This window comes from Trichomycterus rosablanca, chromosome 19 (assembly GCF_030014385.1).
Source record: "Trichomycterus rosablanca isolate fTriRos1 chromosome 19, fTriRos1.hap1, whole genome shotgun sequence".
In the NCBI taxonomy this organism is placed as follows: Eukaryota; Metazoa; Chordata; class Actinopteri; order Siluriformes; family Trichomycteridae; genus Trichomycterus; species Trichomycterus rosablanca.
The window spans coordinates 23176295-23199571 of NC_086006.1; the positions used below are offsets into that span (position 1 = coordinate 23176295).

The window sequence follows — 23277 nt, forward strand, 5'->3', positions numbered from 1 at the left end:
TGACTATTTCTTAATCTAATTAACAACTCACCCAGAATAGAATACATCCATGTATACACCTTACGTGGAGTAGACCAGCCATAACATTTCGAAGCAAATAAAGAAAACGCACCTCCTGAAAACCAGGTAATGTACTGCTGTTTCTCTTTTGACTGGACTTGGGTGATGCTCGTTGTCATGGTAACATGTACACTAAGTGACACTTTTTTAATGCTGAAAATGATCTTAATACCTGGCAACTAAACGTTATCTTTATTAAAAGGATTTCTACATACAGTGTATCACAAAAGTGAGTACACCCCTCACATTTCTGCAGATATTTAAGTATATCTTTTCATGGGACAACACTGACAAAATGACACTTTGACACAATGAAAAGTAGTCTGTGTGCAGCTTATATAACAGTGTAAATTTATTCTTCCCTCAAAATAACTCAATATACAGCCATTAATGTCTAAACCACCGGCAACGAAAGTGAGTACACCCCTAAGAGACTACACCCCTAAATGTCCAAATTGAGCACTGCTTGTCATTTTCCCTCCAAAATGTCATGTGATTCATTAGTGTTACTAGGTCTCAGGTGTACATACGGAGCAGGTGTGTTAAATTTAGTAGTACAGCTCTCACACTCTCTCATACTGGTCACTGAAAGTTCCAACATGGCACCTCATGGCAAAGAACTCTCTGAGGATCTTAAAAGACGAATTGTTGCGCTACATGAAGATGGCCAAGGCTACAAGAAGATTGCCAACACCCTGAAACTGAGCTGCAGCACAGTGGCCAAGATCATCCAGCGTTTTAAAAGAGCAGGGTCCACTCAGAACAGACGTCCAAAGAAGCTGAGTGCACGTGCTCAGCGTCACATCCAACTGCTGTCTTTGAAAGATAGGCGCAGGAGTGCTGTCAGCATTGCTGCAGAGATTGAAAAGGTGGGGGGTCAGCCTGTCAGTGCTCAGACCATACGCCGCACACTACATCAAATTGGTCTGCATGGCTGTCACCCCAGAAGGAAGCCTCTTCTGAAGTCTCTACACAAGAAAGCCCGCAAACAGTTTGCTGAAGACATGTCAACAAAGGACATGGATTACTGGAACCATGTCCTATGGTCTGATGAGACCAAGATTAATTTGTTTGGTTCAGATGGTCTCAAGCATGTGTGGCGGCAATCAGGTGAGGAGTACAAAGATAAGTGTGTCATGCCTACAGTCAAGCATGGTGGTGGGAATGCCATGGTCTGGGGCTGCATGAGTGCAGCAGGTGTTGGGGAGTTACATTTCATTGAGGGACACATGAACTCCAATATGTACTGTGAAATACTGAAGCAGAGCATGATCCCCTCCCTCCGGAAACTGGGTCGCAGGGCAGTGTTCCAGCATGATAATGACCCCAAACACACCTCTAAGACGACCACTGCTTTATTGAAGAGGCTGAGGGTAAAGGTGATGGACTGGCCAAGCATGTCTCCAGACCTAAACCCAATAGAACATCTTTGGGGCATCCTCAAGCGGAAGGTGGAGGAGCGCAAAGTCTCGAATATCCGCCAGCTCCGTGATGTCGTCATGGAGGAGTGGAAAAGCATTCCAGTGGCAACCTGTGAAGCTCTGGTAAACTCCATGCCCAGGAGAGTTAAGGCAGTTCTGGGAAACAATGGTGGCCACACAAAATATTGACACTTCAGGAACTTTCACTAAGGGGTGTGTACTCACTTTTGTTGCCGGTGGTTTAGACATTAATGGCTGTATATTGAGTTATTTTGAGGGAGGAATAAATTTACACTGTTATATAAGCTGCACACAGACTACTTTTCATTGTGTCAAAGTGTCATTTTGTCAGTGTTGTCCCATGAAAAGATATACTTAAATATCTGCAGAAATTTGAGGGGTGTACTCACTTTTGTGATACACTGTATGTTTTTACACTTTTTAGCTTGATAGTGTTTGTTTCTTGGCCTTTGTTTATTCCCCCTCCTGTGAGGCATTCCGTTGAACAAGGTAAACATTGCCATCATTAGTCTGTTGAAGTGAATAGTCCTCCAGAGAATATGGGTGTCCGTCCTCATCCCGTAACTGTGAAAATACTTTGCCGTAAAGCTCTGAAAGTCGGCACTTAAGCATAGCAAGACTTTGCTGAAAGTCTTGCCTCTCTCGTGCCAGATGTTCCCTGTGTGCCTTTAGCTGGCCAAGTTCATGCTCTAGGTGTACGATGTTCTCCAGCTTCCGCTTTCGACAGTTCTGTGCCGCCACCTTGTTTTTGCCACGACGTCGAATGTCTCGCACGAGTGTGAGCTGTGCATCACTCAGTGCATGACGTGTCAGCAGCTCGTTGAAGTCATCCACAGGCAGATTGACAATTGTTTCCAACGGGAAAGGTATTTGAAGTGAGAATGCCCTCCGTTCATCCCTTGTGAGTGGACCCGAGGGATTACCCCCTCTTGATTTGAGGTGGTTTGGCTGAAATGATATTGCTCCTGCAGTGCTCAAGCCATTTGGATGCAAGTCTTGCAGGACTGCTGGTAGCATCTGCTGTTTCATGGCAGATAAAGATTGTATGGATGCCTCAGACCCAACATGTTGATTTGGTGTTACTGACAAGTAGGAATGTGCAGAGTAGGAGCTGAAATTGTGTGCATAATCCACAGAACTGGTTATGTTTGGTCTCATGTGACACTGGTCCGCAGTGCACTCTAGGGCACCTACAGCATAGCCAAGGCTGCTATCCTGGGGCATAAATGTGGCTGCCCCGTGTACTGCGATCTCTGGGGAGGCAAGTGAAGGGCTTGATCCCAAGGACAGACCAGAGTCTGACTCAAGTTCATCTGCTGGGTGGCCACCACATTCCCGTCCAGGTCCCTGAACAGTGCTCGCCATGCTTACAGGATCCAATAGGTTTATAAGTGATGGTTGTACCGGTGGTAATCGAGATGTGGCCTGACCCTCGCACTGTCCATAGTGCATTTCCATGTGTGGGTTCAGCCGTTGGTAAGGGGGAATCACATTAGCATAGCCACCTTCAAAAGCAGCAGCAGCACTTGTCTGACAGGTGGGTGGGTTAGGCTCCACCAGTGCCATCCCAAAACTTCCGTAATGCACCATGGGATCCACAGAAAGATGAGGAGGAACTTCATATGGATTTTCATTGGGAACCTCAAAATCCTGTAATACATAAAATAAATAAAGATAAAATTATGGTTTCTTGTAGCAAAACTTGGCTCAAGCTCTCCTAAGGTTGTTGGTGGGAAAAGTGTGTTTATTTTTTCCAAATAAACAGTAACGGCTTATTCTTCATCCCACCTGCATGATTCTGCCTCCAACAGCTTATGTAGGGCCTTCATTGACCTGCTTGGGTTTCAAATCGAAACAAGATGGCCATTGTGCTGTCCAAGGGGGCTGCTGGCAACCTACTGCATTCATCCCCTTTCCTTATCTTTCTTTATTATGGCATCAATCAATTGGCCTTTTGTTTAACAGTTAAACAAAATCACTGTGTTTAGAGAGTAATCAACATTATCTAAATTTTATACAGAAACATTTTTCATTAAGGCAGATTAATGAAAGAATCTGTTACTGAACCAAAATCTGATATCAGCAAAGATGCAAAAGTCTATGATATGTAGAGACAGTCCCTGATCAGTTTTGTATTTAATCTTAAAAAAAACAGCAACATAAATTTAACTACACAGACTGACCTGCAGTTCTGTGATGGACATTAGTTCCTGCCAGGCCAAGTCCATCTCTGATGGGTGGGAAGGGTAATTAGGTCGGAACCTGCCACTCGCATTGATTCTGTAAGTGGTTGACATTGACACTCCCCCATGAAGTCTTCTGGAATTTACCGGTCCCTATGGACACAAACATAATAATAATAATAATCATTAGGGATGAACTAAGACCAGTTCCTTTAAAATTGGCTCTTATGACACTTTAAAGTATTTCCCATTTTTCACTAAACAACGTGCAAGGACATTTGACACAGTTAAAGCTATGCCAAAATATTTATAACTCTTAATATACAGTTTTTTCTATGCACCATCCATTCTACCAATTCCTGACATGATAATATGCAATGCAGTGATAAACATTAAAAGATTCAAATGTGTGAATTGTGTAATTAATCTGAAGTTCCATAATTTTGTAAGTCTGACTGAAAACAAACCTGTGATTATGACTAATACTCTGGTTTATGTTAATAAATATCATATATAAACTCCATTTCTGAATTTAGTACAAACAAGATTCTGTGATTTTGTTTGTTTGAACATTAAGCTGACAAAAGTACAAAGAAATTACTTCTAATATTTTTGCTAAACAACTGAATTGTATTTCTTAGAAATTGTTAACAGGATATCAGACTCATCAAGAATAGCTCAACACTTTGTGTCAAACTTTGTAAGAGAATTGACAGTCATTTCAAGAAGAACATTTAACATAGATTGCAAATAATTTAGGTCTTTTCCCATCTAATACACATCATATTGTGAAAAGATTCATTAAAATTGAGAAATCTCAGTCTGTGTAGGGCTAAGCCAAAAAAACCCATCATGCTACAGTGATCAGTACGACTAAATGGTCTCAGGAATACCTTGTAAAACTGTTGTTTCTTAATTCAGTCCCCCTGCATTAAGAAACCTAAATTGCATTTCTCATATGCAAAGAGAAAGCCATCTATTCTCATCAGTTCTCTGAGTAGCGGTAACATGTGCTATGGTTGGATGAGTCCACGTTTTGGCTTGTTTGATGGAATAACAGAAGTTCTCTAAGCCAAAGATGAAAAGGACTATCCAGACTGTGCAAAAGCCGACATCTTTCACAGTATGGGGGTGCATCAGTGCCCATGGTATGAGTGACTTGCATGTGTACAGGTATCCATCCATTTATCCATCTTAAAACAGAGTATAAGTCATAATCACAGGTTTGTTTTCAACCAGACTTACCAAATTACTAATCCCTAGAGTGATTACACAGTTATCACATGACAATGTTTTTTTGTTTTTGTACTTCATATTATTGTTTACTGCTTCTTTATTTAATACGCTAAAATGAAATTGTTTAAAAGAATTATTACTCACCACACAACTGAAACCATATGAAAGAGCAGTATTGATGGTCGAACACATTCAGAAAAAACCCAGCTGCAGTGTCCCAATCTGAAATAAACAATTAGCAAACAGTTAAAGCAAAAACAGCATCACCACAAACTCTAAATAAGCAAGTATATCTACCAAAAGTCTAAACTGATTTATGTTTTGTATTTGTTTGGTTTCACTGGGCATTACTGCATCAGTATGTAGCTAATTAGCTAACATTCATCAACTAGTTTGTTATTAGTTCAGTGACATTTGGTAGCAAAACAATATACAGTGTATCACAAAAGTGAGTACACCCCTCACATTTCTGCAGATATTTAAGTATATCTTTTCATGGGACAACACTGACAAAATGACACTTTGACACAATGAAAAGTAGTCTGTGTGCAGCTTATATAACAGTGTAAATATATTCTTCCCTCAAAATAACTCAATATACAGCCATTAATGTCTAAACCACCGGCAACAAAAGTGAGTACACCCCTTAGTGAAAGTTCCTGAAGTGTCAATATTTTGTGTGGCCACCATTATTTCCCAGAACTGCCTTAACTCTCCTGGGCATGGAGTTTACCAGAGCTTCACAGGTTGCCACTGGAATGCTTTTCCACTCCTCCATGACGACATCACGGAGCTGGTGGATATTCGAGACTTTGCGCTCCTCCACCTTCCGCTTGAGGATGCCCCAAAGATGTTCTATTGGGTTTAGGTCTGGAGACATGCTTGGCCAGTCCATCACCTTTACCCTCAGCCTCTTCAATAAAGCAGTGGTCGTCTTAGAGGTGTGTTTGGGGTCATTATCATGCTGGAACACTGCCCTGCGACCCAGTTTCCGGAGGGAGGTGATCATGCTCTGCTTCAGTATTTCACAGTACATATTGGAGTTCATGTGTCCCTCAATGAAATGTAACTCCCCAACACCTGCTGCACTCATGCAGCCCCAGACCATGGCATTCCCACCACCATGCTTGACTGTAGGCATGACACACTTATCTTTGTACTCCTCACCTGATTGCCGCCACACATGCTTGAGACCATCTGAACCAAACAAATTAATCTTGGTCTCATCAGACCATAGGACATGGTTCCAGTAATCCATGTCCTTTGTTGACATGTCTTCAGCAAACTGTTTGCGGGCTTTCTTGTGTAGAGACTTCAGAAGAGGCTTCCTTCTGGGGTGACAGCCATGCAGACCAATTTGATGTAGTGTGCGGCGTATGGTCTGAGCACTGACAGGCTGACCCCCCACCTTTTCAATCTCTGCAGCAATGCTGACAGCACTCCTGCGCCTATCTTTCAAAGACAGCAGTTGGATGTGACGCTGAGCACGTGCACTCAGCTTCTTTGGACGACCAACGCGAGGTCTGTTCTGAGTGGACCCTGCTCTTTTAAAACGCTGGATGATCTTGGCCACTGTGCTGCAGCTTAGTTTCAGGGTGTTGGCAATCTTCTTGTAGCCTTGGCCATCTTCATGTAGCGCAACAATTCGTCTTTTAAGATCGTCAGAGAGTTCTTTGCCATGAGGTGCCATGTTGGAACTTTCAGTGACCAGTATGAGAGAGTGTGAGAGCTGTACTACTAAGTTGAACACACCTGCTCCCTATGCACACCTGAGACCTAGTAACACTAACAAATCACATGACATTTTGGAGGGAAAATGACAAGCAGTGCTCAATTTGGACATTTAGGGGTGTAGTCTCTTAGGGGTGTACTCACTTTTGTTGCCGGTGGTTTAGACATTAATGGCTGTATATTGAGTTATTTTGAGGGAAGAATAAATTTACACTGTTATATAAGCTGCACACAGACTACTTTTCATTGTGTCAAAGTGTCATTTTGTCAGTGTTGTCCCATGAAAAGATATACTTAAATATCTGCAGAAATGTGAGGGGTGTACTCACTTTTGTGATACACTGTAATGGTTGGACTATCACTATTATTATGATCATTTGAATAGTGTAGGTCAGTCATTCTCAGAAGGTTTCACACATGTTCTAGACATCTAATATTAGAAGTATCTATTAGTAGATAGTAAATAGTATAGAATTGCTGGTCACATTACTTGGCATCACAGGCCTCATTTTGTGCTACTGTTGCTAGTAACGTTTTATACAGACACTAATTAACCTGAAGTTTTTTGTCGTGAAGTCTCCCACTCGTGCTGCAAAAAACGTAAATATATTAAGAATTTATGTATAAACATGTATACAATCATTGCATTTAGTTTGTTTCCTTTAGCATTACACAGATGCTCTTATCCAAAGTGACTTACAAAAGTGGTTTTGTTAGTAAACATTCCCTTGCTCTAAACAATGTTCAACAAAAATAGAATCTTAGTTTCTGAAAACTGAAAAGTGTGTTTTGCCACATTTATTTTTATGTCATTACGGGTTATAGTGTGGAGTTCCGTTAAGGTGGATTCGGTCCATCAGCCAAGCTTTAGAGACCTAATGTCAAGTCCTGATAAGACAATCTTGGGAGCCAGGCTGCTCTCCAGAAAACCTACCATGGGGCCTAACCACAGGAGTTACAGGAAAATGTTTTACAAGCATTTTAACTGAATTTTAATACAATAGTCTACACATATTTCAGTATTTTAAATAACTGAAACCACAAAAGTTAAAAGTCTGGTAATTTCTTGCATTCATTTTAATCCACTGTAGTGGTATCAATCGATTAAAATAAGAAAAACTTGCATGAAACCGTTAAGGTTTATATCATGTTATGCAACAAACATTTGGCTCATAGTGAAACGAAAAGTCTTGTATCCTGTTTTTTGTATACTTTATTACAGGTTTTTTAAAAAACTGGTTTCCCAAACTTTGAAGAGACAGCTGTCACAATGCATCTGGTGTTAAATCCAGAACCCTTATTTACTTATCAGCTCATATGAAAGTAGAACTGGTAACTACAAATAAAATTAATAATAATCATGTACTTAATTTTAGATATGGAAGCTTCACTTCTATGCCTCATGTCCAATAAACTTCTGTTGTGGCTTCTTTTGCCATTGTTGCCCTAAGCTTGCTTATTGAGGGTTTTGGACCCGAATCTCTGTAAAGCTGCAGGAAAAAATATTTTATATTTATATTTTATATTTTACTCTTTAGTGGAGTCAATCTAGCTATATTTAAACATTCAAAGAAAAGTTACCAGCTATAAGCAATCAATGTATTACTGTATTATTTAGGGAAAAAAATACAACAGAATTTTAAAAGAATTTAAACTCTTAGAGGTTTTTATGGACCGAATTATTTGTTCCAGTTATTTAGTCACTGAAAAAGAACATTAAGTAATTTAGTATTCCAGAACTGACATAATACACATTGTTACTTATGTGAAGTGAAGTGAACTTCTAAGTAAAAACGTAGACTGTTTTACCTGTTTTATTTAAACACATTTTTTAAATTTAAGACTTTAGGTGTGCTATAAATATTGTTAATATTGTTTAATCATATTAAGAAACTGTAGCACTTTAAAAGTGAATTATTACAAAAAAATAATATAACAATATGAACCATAGTGAAGGCAATTCTTGTGGAAATTTGGACATTCAGTATAAATTAAAGTAATAAGACATGTCATGTTTAAAAAAGTAGATTATTTTAAAAAGGTTTCATATCGAATTAGGCCTCTGTATTTGTTTCATATAAACTGAAGTTGTACCCTACCTTAATAGCATCTCCTTAAAGTGATGAGTTCAGGTGGAATACATTGATCTGTTATATCCAGCAAGCCACCAGTGCTTGGATGGAGAGGTCAACAGACTAATTTTTGCTCTGTTTTTAACTGATAGCTCTGAACCTAAAGAGTACATGTGAGCAACCTCTCTCACACTCTCACTCTTTCTCTCTCCTTCTCTCTTCTGCTTTGGCTGTCACTTGCATAAATGGGATGGGTCTGTGGGTGATGTAAGCAGCTTTCCTGTAAAGCTCCCACACAGTTTTGCCCTCTCAAGGCCCTCGGTGCAACTCTCACACTTTGACCTCCTAAATTCATGCTCGCCACAAAAATAACCACAAACAGTTATGTCATTGATGCACCAGAATTGCTTGCCACACCATTTCCAAAATAAATCCAGTCTCTATGATAAAAAATCAATCAACAAGTTATCTGTGAGCCTTTTTTAGATTATTTAGACAGATCACCTCTGCATTAGGAGGTGGGATTACCTAAAATACCCCAAACCACCACAGGGGTGTAGTTCGGTTAAACAGAACACCTAAAGCACCTGGAGATAAATCTAGTGCTCCAGTAAGGGTCTGTGTGAAGGGGGTAAGATGGGACGGGGGTGCTTTTTGACTTGGTTTAGTACGGATGGAATGTACACCTCTGACAGGTAAGAAAGACCACATTGTTCCTATATCTGGCAGCAACCGAAGAAAGGAAAGTTAAGGTAAGGGGGAGAGAGAGCATGTCTTACATAGCTAGTGATCATCTGAGTCCTTGGCCTCTTCCCTGAGTCTCAGCACGCAAAGATAAAATAAAAGGTCAGACTTCAAAATCAGGTGGTGAACGGAGGTTGAAATTTTTCTATCCAAATCTTTTTTCAGCTGGCTTAATTTCATTAGACCAGTGCAGCTGAGTCTTTTGCCTCATCAGGTTACAGACCTCTCAGTAACACTGTGGACAGAGACAGCTGTATTACAGCACTTAAAAGCATTCAGGTGTGCTGCAATCCACAATCATTAGCTAAACACAAAAGTGTCTGTTTATGCCAAAGACTGCTCAAGTAGCTAAAGTGGAACCTAAATAGGATGAAAAAGGCTGCAGCCAATTCATTTGTTACTTTATCTGAAATTTAACTGCCACTGGACACTGCTAAACCCTGAATGGTCACTCTGTCCATTCAGGGCTATTGTAAAATAGTATGTAGAACTCCTTCAGAGTAGTGTGACTACTGATACTTACATAATTTCTAGTATAGAACCATGCAATACCTTTAGATGAAGATGTGTCCAGTCTTTTTTAAGGGCCAGTGTGGCTGCAGGCTTTTTTATTCTGCAGGCTTTATTATTTAAGTGAAATAAGATTTTTCCTTTATGATCATTCTTGCCATAGACAAACATTAGAACTGGTGGGACTCTATAGCTCAGAATTTAAAAACTGCTCTGGTATAAGATAACACATTTAGTGCTGGCCTGCATGATAAACTCACAGCAGTAGAAACATTCAAGAGCAACTACATCTCAGACCAAAGTATTAGGCAGTGACCGCAGAAAGAAACACCAGAACAATAACGGTTTATTAAGATCTTCATAAAGTGGACATCTAAGGCTGAGGAACTGCACACAATGGCAGCATTGAATGAGTGGTGTAATGTTTAGAAATAAATCACACTTCACCATCTAGCAGTCTAATAGTTGACTCTTGGTTTGGCGGATGCCAGGAGATTTCTACCTGCCAGAATGCACAGTGCCAATTTTGAAGTTTAATGGAGGATGAATAATGATATGGCTTTCTTTGTTTTATTAAAGTGAAATATTTTTTCATCATTAAAAGACATACTAGAAAACTGTATACCTCTATCTTTGTAGCATCACATTGGGTAAGATCCCTGCTGTCCATAAAGAGATTGTCTATTGTGGAATAATTTGCACAGAACCCTAACCTCAATCCCATTCAGCACATTTAAGGTGAACTGGATTTCCAACCCTTATCTGCTTTGTGGTTTAATAAAATCAAATCCCCACAATGATATTTTAAATACTGGTGGAAATCTTTCCCAGAAGAATGGGGGCTGTTATTGCATCAAAAAGGTGCCACCATATTGCCAAATAACAGATGTCTTTAAACACTTAGTGTATCTAAACAGTTCTGCACTACATTTAAAAAAGTTTGAGTGACTTTAAATCATATCACATGTTTAACTGACGCATAAAGATAGTATGTTGGGATTTGTATCTGCTCAATGTACGCTTTAAGAACGAAATGTTTAAAACAATAACAAACACAAATGTCAAAATATGTTCCCTTAATTTGTAAGAAAAGCTCCTGATGCAAGATCCAGGTCATTCAAAGGCCAAACCAAAGCTACAAGTAATTTTGTTAAATAAAGAACATGGCAACATTCAACAGGTCATTTCTATTGTTTGCAAATAATCTCCACTATTTTGGAAAATGAGGTTTCCAAAATGTGCAACCATTGAGAAACGGTGGGAGGATATAAACTGGATATACATGCCCTGGAAACCAAAATATCTTTACAAAATCTCTTATTGTGGCCGTAACGTACCATAATGATGGATGTAGGTGGCTGACTTTGTTCACATGAGCACTTGCCTGCCGGTAATCGCAGAGATGGGACTTCCCGAGCCCTGATTCCTAGCACCCACCCACCCTACTCACCCACCTCCAAACCCACACAAAAAGCCAGCTTGCTATTACAGCGACCACAGTGGTTTGGGATCAGGCTCATTCCAAGCTAAACACCCTCTCTGACTTACTTGAGGTCACCAGGTCTCCTGAGCTTGTGTGTTCTGCTCATTTGCTCTGTAGGTCTACACGCTTCTGTCTCCTTTTCAACATGAGGCTTAATACCACCGCTTTTCTATTCTTTGCATTGTGTAAACCAATGCTGACCATTGGAATCTACTAACAACGATTCACCGAATGCAGTAACTCTTTAAAAATCATGTTAAAAATTCCACATTGGTCTATATTGTCTCACGGCATTGTGTGTACCCAAGGATCCAGGGTGTACAGAAAGCAATTCAAATAAAACCGATCAAATGATTGCTTTTTTCAATTGATGGAAAAAACCTTCTAATTACAGTGAGAGCATTTGTTTCCTTGGTTTGTGGCTGTGTTGGGAAAGATTATCCTAGCCTTGTGCTGGGAAGAATGGAAAATATGTGCATGTGTATTTAAAGTTATTTCATTTAATTCCTAAATACAACATGTCTAAGACAGTGTGTTAAACAAAAAAATCTACTTTTATTCAGTCAACCATCTCTTATGTGTTCCTTTCTTAAAATGCATTATTATAAACCTTTTTAAATTAGAGTTTTAATTATATCAAGCATTCTCATTATTAGCAAAACTTTAGGTATACAGTGTAGTTATGTGATGTGTTGCTCAGACAAGCATTGGCAGTTAAATGGGTCGTACTTAATAGTAACTTAATGTGGCGTTGTCACTGGACTCCACCTTTCCATTAAGTCAGTTTACCGATTTCTACCCTGCTGGAACTTCCCTGGTGTTTTTGTAAAGTGGAAACAACAACTCACAGGAGTACAGAGTGCTGAAGTGTGTAGTGCCTAAATCCTGTCCTCGTACTAGTCACTGCTGTGGGCTAAACTGCCTCTGGAAGCAACAACAGGGCAAAAACTGCTCATTGGTATCTAGACGAATTGGGTTTTCAAACCCAGGCAGATGCCCATAAGCTTGAGGCCACCAAGCACAATGCCATGTGTTCACTATAGTGGTGTAAAGCACAGCAACATTCAATTTACTTTTGGGGTGATGAATTATAATGCCGATTCCACATCTAGAAGTCTGGAGAGATTAGGTTATCTAGCAGCAATGAAGATGATGTTCAAACTTCTAATGGTCTCATTATGTCCATGTGGGTACCTGGTTTCTTCTCACCTCCGTTGTTAATGTATCGGCAACTCTGGGTGTGATGGGCCCAGTGTTTCTAGTTGAAGCAGTTAATATAGACAAATGCATAACTAAATGTTTGTCTATTATTATTATTATTATGATTGTAATTGTGCATCATTGTGCAACAGAACAGGCTGGGCAGGATAAAGAAGCTAAATGATAATGGGGCAGCTCCTCTCTCGGCCCTCTCAAACCAAAAACCACAGCAGTTAGCATGAGAACTTAGTAAAGCCCTTATCTGCCCCGAACAGAGCTTCCGCCACCCAAACTCCCCTTTTCTCTTTTACTGCAGCCACACACACATACACAGACATGCCTTTACCACACCCTTATGCATGGTCCTTACCTTTATTACCTGAGATACAACAACAGACCCCCTCAGCTCGAAAGACCATACTCGACACACACCGGTCTGCACTGACACAAAAACACAAGCCATTTTCAAAGGTCTCATTCCATCAGTCAGTTTTATCATGAGCACTATTGAGACATAGCTACAGTACGCAACAACACTGCGGCTACAGGTTCCTCATTCTGGTTTCCACCAGGTACTTTTGTACAGTAACAAAATTCTTCTGAAATTCCTTTCGCTGAGCCTGTTAGTTAGATTTAGTGCATATTCAAGAACCTGGTCAAAAATGTCTTTAAAAGTCAATTAAATGCTGAGGCTGCTGGTTAAAAAAGCTAAGCAATAGCATTTTTGCAACAAATTGCAACATAAACATACATAATTACCCCAGTGAAGCACTAGAACACCAAAATATACTACAAATACTGGATGGAACAACCTTCATGCATAGTAGCCTACCCACAGTTGGTCATGTATCACAGAGCTGTAGCTTTCAAATGAGTATTATCTGACTTAATATGGTCCCAAAGCACAAATGTTTTGATGCTGCCAAGCCAAAGATAAGCTGTCAAGTATTTATTTAGTGAAAAAATAAATTTTCTTGATACAGTAAAAATAAAAGTTGTATGCTGTGGTTGCTAAAATACTTTAATATAAAAATGTTGTTATTGTTCTATTTTATTAGCAGTTGTTATTACTGATTTCTTATTGTGGCTTATAATTTATAAATAAAAGTTTATCACAGGTACGTATGTATTGAAAAAGAAAATGTCATATATAGGGATCAATAGTATTCACGGTTTCATGCATCTGCAGGAGCTCCTGGAATTACTATCATGAAGGACTACTGTATTTCATCTACAACACAGTGTCATTTTAAGATGCACTGTGTGGTAAACTTGTAAAAACCCAGAGCTCTATTGGGAAACACTCTGGTAAGCCACTCCACTGCTGCTAGTAGATTTCAATAAATATTTTTTTTAAAGGTAAACAAACGTATAGCATGGGAACAGCTTCTTGCTTTACAGCTTTACTGTGAACAAAAACACAACGCTTGTTTGCTTGATATGACAAATAACCCAACTAGGTCCTGAAAGTAGTATTTCTAACCAAAAGAGCTGAGCATGAAGTGAACGGCTACTGATGTGACGGTATATGGAGCAGTAAATAGATGTGAATACATGCAGGGAAAATCCCTTTGGAGACTGGTTTTCAGTGGTGCTTCCCAGAAGAGGAAACCAGTAAAATCATGAAGGCTGCCTGTAGGAGGGTGTGTTAATTAAATCAGGAAAAAAAAAAAATAGAAATCTGTTATTTTGGAAGAGACTGTCATTCTGTCATTGAGGCCTGTGAATCATTGTAAAAAAAAAAAAAGAAACATTAAATTGTGACTTAAATTTAGATCAGTGTTGTGGGGAGGGGGGTAACTAATAAATATTTAGTTTATATAAGTCAGAGTTATTTTAATTAAATTTAGATTTTAATGATTAGGCAAGTAGGTGATGAGAATCGTCGCTTTAAAATTACAAACTTGTTCTACCTGGGGTTTAAATCTGGGAAAATTATTTCTTGGAATTATTTATGGAATTATTTACACTTAAATTGAAGATAAAAAACCCTGTTATTAGACATTCAAGCAGAAAGCTTCAGTACACACAGAAGAACACACTGTGCTTGCTATATACCTTTGCTCTGCATGCCAGTGCCTCAACCCACTGTTTGTATAGCATATGAAAAGGCCAGTGGCACAGCCAAGAACCTTTAATTCCTATTTATGAGAACCGTCATATCATGATATAATAAATTTAAAGCATTTATTATGACCATGAATTAAAAGCTGATATGGTGTATATAGAGATTCTAAGCTTTGAATCAGTATCTCAATCTACCTTGATCTCTAGTTCTAGTTTTGCTGCTATCAAATATATGATACATTTTGGACCTGCTGGCAGCACTTTAGAATAATTATTCCAGAATGAGTTTAGTTTGGTTGTACTGAAACACTGTCTCGCACTGTGAAGACAAATCAGAGTTGCTTGCTCATTCTAAAGCTGCCTTCACCAGAATTTTCCAATATGTCATTCTAGATTCATAACCAATAGCTCATTTTATTTTCAAAATAGTCCACCCTAAAGTACCCCACCACTTACTATTTACTGGAATGATTTTACACAGACATTGGCACATGTTTTGCGGTCTGTTGTGTAGACAAACATTTTTCTCACTTGCCAGCTCTTACATTCAATGCTGCCTCTTTAGTTATTCATTCTGCAGATCTATTGTGTGTGGTCATTTTAGCAAGACATTTCAAGGGGTGGTCAGAGACTTTATTTACTTTTCTACTTATTGTAAAAAATACACTGCCATCAAAATGATTAGAACATCCCCATTTATTTTGATAGTTAAGCAGTTTTAGTAAACTAAACTTGAAAATGTATGAAAGGTAAGTGCCGGAAAATGGTAAAATAAAATCTGCTGTCAGGTTTAAGGAAAAAATAATGTTTTTGTACAGTAAATACCACACAGGGATATGATATTGGATTAAAAAAATTTTTAAATGTATTTTTCTGTCATCTATTATTAACTTGAGGTGGGTATAATTAATCAACACCAATTTTCTCAGGGTAAAATAAAAACCCTGGCAGTTGCAAATCTCACATACTGACATTCCAAGTAAAATAATAATAAAAGAAATATATTAAATTAATAAAAGCAGCATTTTTAACAGCATTTTTATAGATTACTTTCAAACTCTATTAACACTCCTGTAACATTATATTTATTGTTAATAAAATAAGCAAGTCTATGCTATTTTGTTTCGGTGAATTTTCCTCTTATTTAGTGGCAAATATTACGAAAAACTCTCATTACAGTTCTCTGCTGGCACTTTAAGACTGAAGTTAGAACCACTAGAATGGGGCAGCTCTATTGTGCAACCACTGTCACCAGGTCTGTGGTTTTGCTGTGAAATTGGGCTAATTTTAACTTTTGCTGCTGGTTGGGGCTTTGGTGTTTTATACATGCTGGATTATTTTTAAACTACGTGGAAAATGCATACAGTGTATTTTATATAACTGATTTTATAAAACTTTATAAAGCTGAACTTATTATTATCCTGAATTTAATAATAATAATAATAATAATAATATATAGAAAATATAGTCATAATATTGGTAATAATAAAAATAATAATTAAAATACTATTATTGTATTATTTTTATAATAGTTTCAGTTATTTGCTGTGACTTTTAACTTATTGAATATTTTGTGCTACTCTGCTTGTATCTTTCACCCTGTGAGAGAGGCGGAAGTAGAGACTCAGTACCACATCAGTAATCTCCACCGTTACCCTGTTCTGGAACTATGGACACTCTAATACTGGTAATGGTTTTGTTTTCGCTGCTATTTAATACGTTTAACACGTTAAAAGTTTATTTAATACAATTATAATTTGTTGTGTATCATAGAGTTTAGCTAGAGCTTGAGCTTGGACGATACGGTAGCTAATGCTAGCAGCTAGCTAGTTTTGGGATGTGTATAAAACATAACTGTTCATGGTACATAAGTGCACTAAGTAGGGTGGAAAACTAAAGGCTGTTACATACTATATAGTGCACTCTAAGTCACTGAGGATGTCGTTTGGGATTTAGCCTTCCTTTTTTTCCTGATCAACTCTCGATGTTCTTATTAAGTAGCTTAAAAGCGATTCACAAACGTAGCTACATGTCCGCCGGTTATTTAGTCATTATTTAAATAACACTTATTACATATCAGAAAATACTGTTAATTAGCAAATCTCTGGAAATAACAACAGCCACAACTCTTTTAGGAGAAATTCTCGCTAATCAGGCTAGTGGTATAAACTAGAAGGTTTACAGTTTATTAAACACGCCTATAAATAGTTTATTATTATTATTATTAATTATTATTATGATCTATTATTATTAATTATTATTATTATCAATTATTATTATTATTAATTATTGTTATTATTATTATTATTGCCGTCAAGACGATTCCAGCTCCTAAGGACCATATGAGTAGTCTTTCTCCAGAACATCCTGTCTCCTGTTTGGGTCTTCAGGCTTCTTAATAGCTCGTTAATTGTTCCTCTAATTGTATCCATCTATCTTGTTGCTGGCCGTCCTATTCCTCTTTTACCTTGAACTCCTCCTAGCTTAACTATCTTTTCTTATGAATTGGTATGAGAGCTTCAGTTTGGTTATTTTGGCCTTTAAGTGAGAGGTCCAGTCAGGTCTAATTGAGGATCCATTTGTTTGTCTTCTTTGCCGTCCAAGACACTCTCAAAAGTCTTTGCCAGCCCTGGAGTTCAATGGCATTAATATTCCTTTTACCCTGATTTTACACTGTCTGACTTTCCCATACAAATAAGATCCACTGGAAGACAATGGTCTGGACAATTCTGAACTTTGGAGACTAAAATCTTTACACCTGAACACCTTTTCCAGTTCCTCCTATCTTGTTTTGTCAAGTACCTGTTTGTGTCATTTTACCTGACTGTTGAATCCTTGCTGTTATTATTAAAGCAGGCAAAATCTGTCCACCACTTGGACATCCTCTTCATCACTGTAATGTTATTGATGTCTTAACTTGTCATGACTTTTGTCTTCTTCCTATTGAACAGAAGTCCATCTTTTTACTCTGTTCATGATTTTCTGAGTGTTATGTCATTCACATATTAAAGGTTTTTCATATTTCTTCTACATCAGTTCTTGACCTTCCACCAGTCCTGCTTCTCTCCTTATATGTTTAGCATACAGATTAAACAGGGATGGTGACAGAAAGTGGTCTTTTGCCAAGGCCGAAAAAACTGTCACCTTATGGTCCCTTATTTCAGTGGTCCCCAACCTTTTTTTGCACCATGGACCGGTTTCATATAAGATATAATTTCACAGAGCGGCGGGGGTGGGGGGATTTAAAGTACAATAACTATGGAATGGAAAATCAGTGTGAATCCTGAGCTTTTTACGCTGCAACGAGACGCTGCTCCCATCTAGTGGTGATTGGAGCCAATAACACCCGAACAGTACTGGAAATTTAATTGCTCTTGTAGCGATCTCTAATTATTTATTCTTTCTGTGTGGTAATAAATGACCCATGGACCGGTACCAGTCCGCAGCCCAGTGGTTGGGGACCACTGCCTTATTGGCTTTGCTGTTGTCCAATAAAATAGCCTCTTCTTTTATTCTTTCTCTATTAATGTGATTAGTCTATCTTTAATCGGCTTTTGCACAGAAGCCTCTAAGCCCACATCGATGTTAAGCTTGCTTGATTGATTGTGTAAAATCTCCAGACTGCCATGAAATACTTGTCCTCTACAAGTTAGACTTAAATTGTATATCCGTGTATTACAGTTTAGAGCGAGTGTATTACAGTTTAACCTTTGCTCCTCTGTATGCTAATCTGTGTATGTGTTCAGCTCTTAATATTTAACTTTCATGCTTCTGTCCTGTTGCCGTTACAGGAGCCTTCGCTGTATACTGTGAAAGCGGTTCTTATCATGGATAATGATGGAGAAAGACTGTATGCCAAGGTAAAACACCCAAAAACCTCTCCATTTAATCAGAACACACTAATAGGTTTCAGCCTTTTTATTTATTTATTTTTCTAATTACTTATTGTTTTATAATCTCTCTTCATGTCTTTTTCAGTATTATGATGACACATATCCTACAGTAAAAGAGCAAAAGGCTTTTGAGAAGAATATATTCAACAAAACGCACAGAACAGACAGTAAGTAATCATTTCTTTTTTATTTATTTTGGTACTGTCACTTTTTTTCTGATAGCGCATCAGCATTGGTTCAGTTCTTACTGTAATATTGTTGCTAATCATTGCCATGTGTTTATAACAGGTGAAATCGCTTTGCTTGAAGGCCTTACTGTTGTATATAAGAGCAACATAGATCTGTATTTCTATGTAATCGGCAGCTCACATGAAAATGAGGTATTTTCAGGACTACCCTACTATCAGCTATAATTCACTATCTGTTTTGGTATGAGCTAAGTACACTTCCTGTCTTCCCGCAGTTAATGCTCATGTCAGTCTTGAACTGTCTGTTTGACTCCCTGAGCCAAATGTTAAGGTAAGAGGAAACAATATGATGATGCTCTGCACATTCTTTAGCACTTTAATCATTTCTGCAGCTGACCTGTGCTTTTCCTCTCTCATGTTGTAGGAAAAATGTGGAGAAGAGAGCTTTACTTGAAAATATGGAGGGACTTTTCTTAGCTGTGGATGAAATCGTTGATGGAGGGTATGGTTTTTTTTTTTTTTTTTTTTTCTTTTATTAAAATTGGCAATAAAGGGGCGCTCAGGTGGTACAGAGTGAAAAGTAGCTAGAATACCAGTGCAGAGATTCTGAACTTCCAGGTTCCCAGAGTCTCGGCTCTACTACTGGTCGGCTGGGCGCCCTTAATAAAAATTGGGCCTTTTAAAAGTTTGTCAAATAAGTATAAAAAAAGTAGTGGCAGTGGTTAAGAATAAATATACACCAGTCCTATTTTTACATTTCCAGCTTTGGTTGCTTTTACTTTTAAAGCCTTGAGTGGCCATTGTTACATGTACAGGCTAGACATTTTTGGTTTTTAATACACTGTATAGCCAGAAGTTTGTGGACGCCTGACTATAAGCTTGTTGTATATCCCATTTCAAAACTATTGCATTAATATTTATTTGCTTCATCCCTCGTTGTGGCTAAGCCTGTATACTATCCACAAGGGTTTGGAGTGTGCACATGGGATGTGTATGTGTATTTCTGCTTAGTAAAAAACATCTGTGAAGTCAGGTACTGCCTTCTATTACGAAATGACAGAAGAACAAATCGCATATTAATGAATTGTTAAATTCTAGTAATATTGAGAACTAAGAGCATTATTTAGTTTTTTTTAAATGAATATTTCTCTATTTCAGTTGTTTGTAAAGAATCAAACTTTGAGCCTTTGATTAAAAGGAGGAGGTGATTTGTAAAAGCTGTAAAAGTACTTTCTTAGGTTTTTCTTCAGGCCATGTCCTGCCGCTCTTACAATAATTATTGTTAAACTGTCTAAATGAATGAGTGTGGTAACTCATCTGTCCTTAATGCTTCCCCACAGTGTCATCCTGGAAAGTGACCCACAGCAGGTGGTGCACCGAGTGGCTCTGAGGGTAACTGTTACAATCTGTCTCTGTACATTACACATTAATTTTATCTTGTGCAGTGTAGTGCTTGTGTGTGTACTTACTTAAATTCTTATATTCTGAATCCTGAACTGGTTCTGCTCGTGTTGTTTATGTTTATCTTATTCTGCTGATGCATATAGAGAAAGAAACAAGGCTCATCCATGAATTTTTTTTTCTCAACACTGACGTTAATTAGTTAATATAACAATTACTGTACAGTAGGTACATTGGCATAAGTAAAGAATGAATAGACAGCATTCTAAATGTCAGCACTGGTCACTCATCTTCTCTCGCCTCCAACAGGGCGATGACGTGCCTCTGACGGAACAGACAGTCACTCAGGTGAGGTTTACTTTTTCTCTCGCTTTCCCCTCTCCTCTTCTATCTTTAGTTCTGTCTCCTTATCTCACACTCCTGTTGCCTTGTTCAAAGCAAGAGTAAGTGTTGTTTGCCAGTGCTCTAAACCAGGCGCATCTCATTTATAAAGTCAGTCCACGGTGGTCCGTTCAGCCGCTCTGAGGTTTCGGAGCGTGCAAGCTCCCCCTGCATCTGCCACGTGTAGAGCATGATGGCTAATTATTGGCGGCTGTCTGGCAGCAGCGGCTTCCCGTGGCCTGATTGATGGACTCATTTAAGAGGCCTGTGACAGACTGCCTGCATCCCTCCCGCGCCGCTGATTAATGCCGCTCCTCATCCTCCTGCTTTATGGTTATGCTTTGCCTCGCCTTTCCTCATATTAAGATGATTAATTAATTCTAGGATATTTCCCCGCTCATGCATTACTCAGGCGCCGGGTTTCACCTCAGCGTCTGTGTCTGTGTCTGTCTGTGTGTGTGTGTGTGTGTGTGTGTGTGTGTGTGTGTGTGTGTGTGTGTGTGTGTGTGTGTGTGTGTGTGTGTGCGCGCGCTTTGACAGTCTACACTAGTTAGTGTTGTGAAAGGTTTGTGTTTAATGAGCACTCATCACTTAAGTAGCACAGACTTTTGGTTGAAGGTGATTAAAAGAAGGAATTGATGGAACTTGGATCTTTAAACTTTAAAAGCTCAGTGCCAGCGTGATAATGAATGAATGTGTGAAGCTGCAAATAAAAGCTATTTTTTATAGCAAAACTTAACATAGCTTAACTTACATCGCTTAGTGAATATATTCTATTAATGTGGTGACACAGCTGAAAGCATTGGTTCCACACAGTTGTTCGGCCTACTGAGTTTGTTTGTATCAGTATAGTTTCCTCCAGGCTGGTACTCTGTTTTCCTCTCACCTTACAAAAACCGTGTCACTTCATTTATACATAAACTGCATGGCCTAAAGTATTACGACCTCCAAACTTTGTATCCATTTGTGTTTGGTAATTTATTCTAACACCATGGGCATTAATATGAAGTTGGTCCTTATTTGCTGATGTAACACCATTCAGTCGTTTCAGAAGACATTTCAAGGTGTAGAGCTACATTCTCTATCACATTAGCAACAGTAAGGTCATGTGCCAAAATTAAGTGATTAGACCTGATTTACAGTTGGTGTTCCAATACATCCTGAAACTGTTAAAGGGGTTTGAGGTTTTTCCACACAAATCTTCATCCGTTAACCATTTCTTTGTAGAGCTTTATTTTTACACAGTAAAGCAGGTGGCACGGTGGCTAAGTGGGTAGCACTGTCGCCTCACTGCAAGAAAGTCCTTGGGTTCGATCCCCAGGTGGGGCGGTCCAGGTCCTTTCTGTGTGGAGTTTGCATGTTCTCCCCGTGTCTGCGTAGGTTTCCTCCGGGAGCTCTGGTTTCCTCCCACAGTCCAAAATATGCAGTCAGGTTAATTGGAGATACTAAATTGTCCATGACCGTGTTTGATATAACCTTGTATAACTGATGAATCTTGTGTAACCAGTATCTACCGTTCCTGTCATGAATGTAACCAAAGTGTAAAACATAATGTTAAAATCCCAATAAACAAACAAACACAGTGAAGCACATTCATGTCAAATTAGGAAAAGAGTTTCCCAAATGATTTGTCTCAAACCATGGAGCATTCAATCATTTACAACTTTTTACAATCTGTGTGCTTAATTGTAGGCTTATTAAGAATTTCATGCTTATATACAGCAGCCAAATTCACAAATTAAAAAAACTGTCTGTTTAAAATGCTGGCTTGTTCATAATGTCTTGAATTGGAATTTAATTAGCTTTAGTTTTCTATTGTAAATGTTTTTTCTTTTTTCTTTTTGTAGGTGCTGCAGTCGGCTAAAGAGCAGATCAAATGGTCTCTTCTACGATAAATGTGCATCTTGCACCAAGATGACCAGACATTGATGCATGCATCACCACTCCCCTCATTACTCTTGCCTTTTTCTGTGTTTTTAAATATGTTCTGTACTGACATTTTATGGCCTCTGTTAAAAGAAAACATTTTCACTTCAAGTTGAGCAAACTTCTGTTCATGAATCAATATTTGGATTCTTTTCCATTTATTCTGCACAGAGCCAGTATCATAAACCAGTTCACACTATAGAGGGAGTAAAAAACGTGCTTTTGTGACAGGACTTGACCTTTACGGAAAAGTACCAGGGACTTTCTGATAATTCCATTCCACTTGGGTTTCAGTGTGTGTAAGATTTCACTACTGTGTGCATGGAGATGTGATCTCCAAATCTGGTTCATGTACATTCCAGTGGTCAATCCTTCCTACAATCTTTCCATGTTCAATAAAAATCACTTATTCAACCTTCTGTTATAGTTACTTTAGGTGAACCCTATTTATTATAAAAGTTTTTTTTCTAATATTGTCATTATGCCACCAGTTTTACTTTGTATTCATCAAATTTTATATGACCTGCTCAGGAACCGATGCTTTGCACGGATGAACGGGGATTCACAAGCAAGGTTGGAGCGCCATCTTCTGGTGTTCTGGGGAAAGTGCAGCCCTAAAGCAATGTGCGCCTACAGTACACCACTGTTAAGGAATTCCCAGGAATAGCAAGAGGTCATGTCAGGTCTATGAACAACAGACTTGCAGGCACATAAACTCTTATGTAATTTTAAATATATTAATTCTTTATCACATAGCTAT

The 23277-nt window shown here is 38.5% G+C and overlaps 2 protein-coding genes across 2 annotated transcripts; one reads left to right on the top strand and one right to left on the bottom strand.

Annotated features, from left to right (window-relative positions):
- Positions 1–1955: 1955 nt before the first annotated feature.
- Positions 1956–5135, bottom strand: nfe2 (nuclear factor, erythroid 2). Its single transcript, XM_063015882.1, has 3 exons — positions 5066–5135; positions 3686–3838; positions 1956–3152 (listed from the first exon to the last, which is right to left on the bottom strand). The coding sequence occupies exons 1-3, from the start codon at positions 5111–5113 to the stop codon at positions 1956–1958; spliced, it is 1398 nt and encodes a 465-aa protein (XP_062871952.1). The 5' UTR covers positions 5114–5135.
- An 11192-nt stretch (positions 5136–16327) lies between these two features.
- Positions 16328–22931, top strand: copz1 (COPI coat complex subunit zeta 1). Its single transcript, XM_063015011.1, has 9 exons — positions 16328–16415; positions 18520–18588; positions 18707–18788; positions 18910–19001; positions 19085–19140; positions 19234–19311; positions 20150–20201; positions 20520–20558; positions 22439–22931. Exons 1-9 carry the CDS (start codon positions 16398–16400, stop codon positions 22484–22486), a joined length of 534 nt encoding a protein of 177 aa, XP_062871081.1. The 5' UTR covers positions 16328–16397; the 3' UTR covers positions 22487–22931.
- Positions 22932–23277: the final 346 nt, after the last annotated feature.

What these genes read in the sequence shown, in the direction of transcription:
- copz1 (XM_063015011.1), top strand. An exon ending in CAAAACGCACAGAACAGACA is followed by an intron (nt 18,789 to 18,909) that starts GTAAGTAATCAT and finishes TGTTTATAACAG; the next exon opens with GTGAAATCGCTTTGCTTGAA. An exon ending in TGCACCGAGTGGCTCTGAGG is followed by an intron (nt 20,202 to 20,519) that starts GTAACTGTTACA and finishes CGCCTCCAACAG; the next exon opens with GGCGATGACGTGCCTCTGAC.
- nfe2 (XM_063015882.1), bottom strand. Translation starts at nt 5,113, where the DNA reads ATGTGTTCGACCATCAATACTGCTCTTTCATATGGTTTCAGTTGTGTG. An exon ending in CATATGGTTTCAGTTGTGTG is followed by an intron (nt 3,839 to 5,065) that starts GTGAGTAATAAT and finishes TTGTGTCCATAG; the next exon opens with GGACCGGTAAATTCCAGAAG. An exon ending in TGTCCATCACAGAACTGCAG is followed by an intron (nt 3,153 to 3,685) that starts GTCAGTCTGTGT and finishes TATGTATTACAG; the next exon opens with GATTTTGAGGTTCCCAATGA.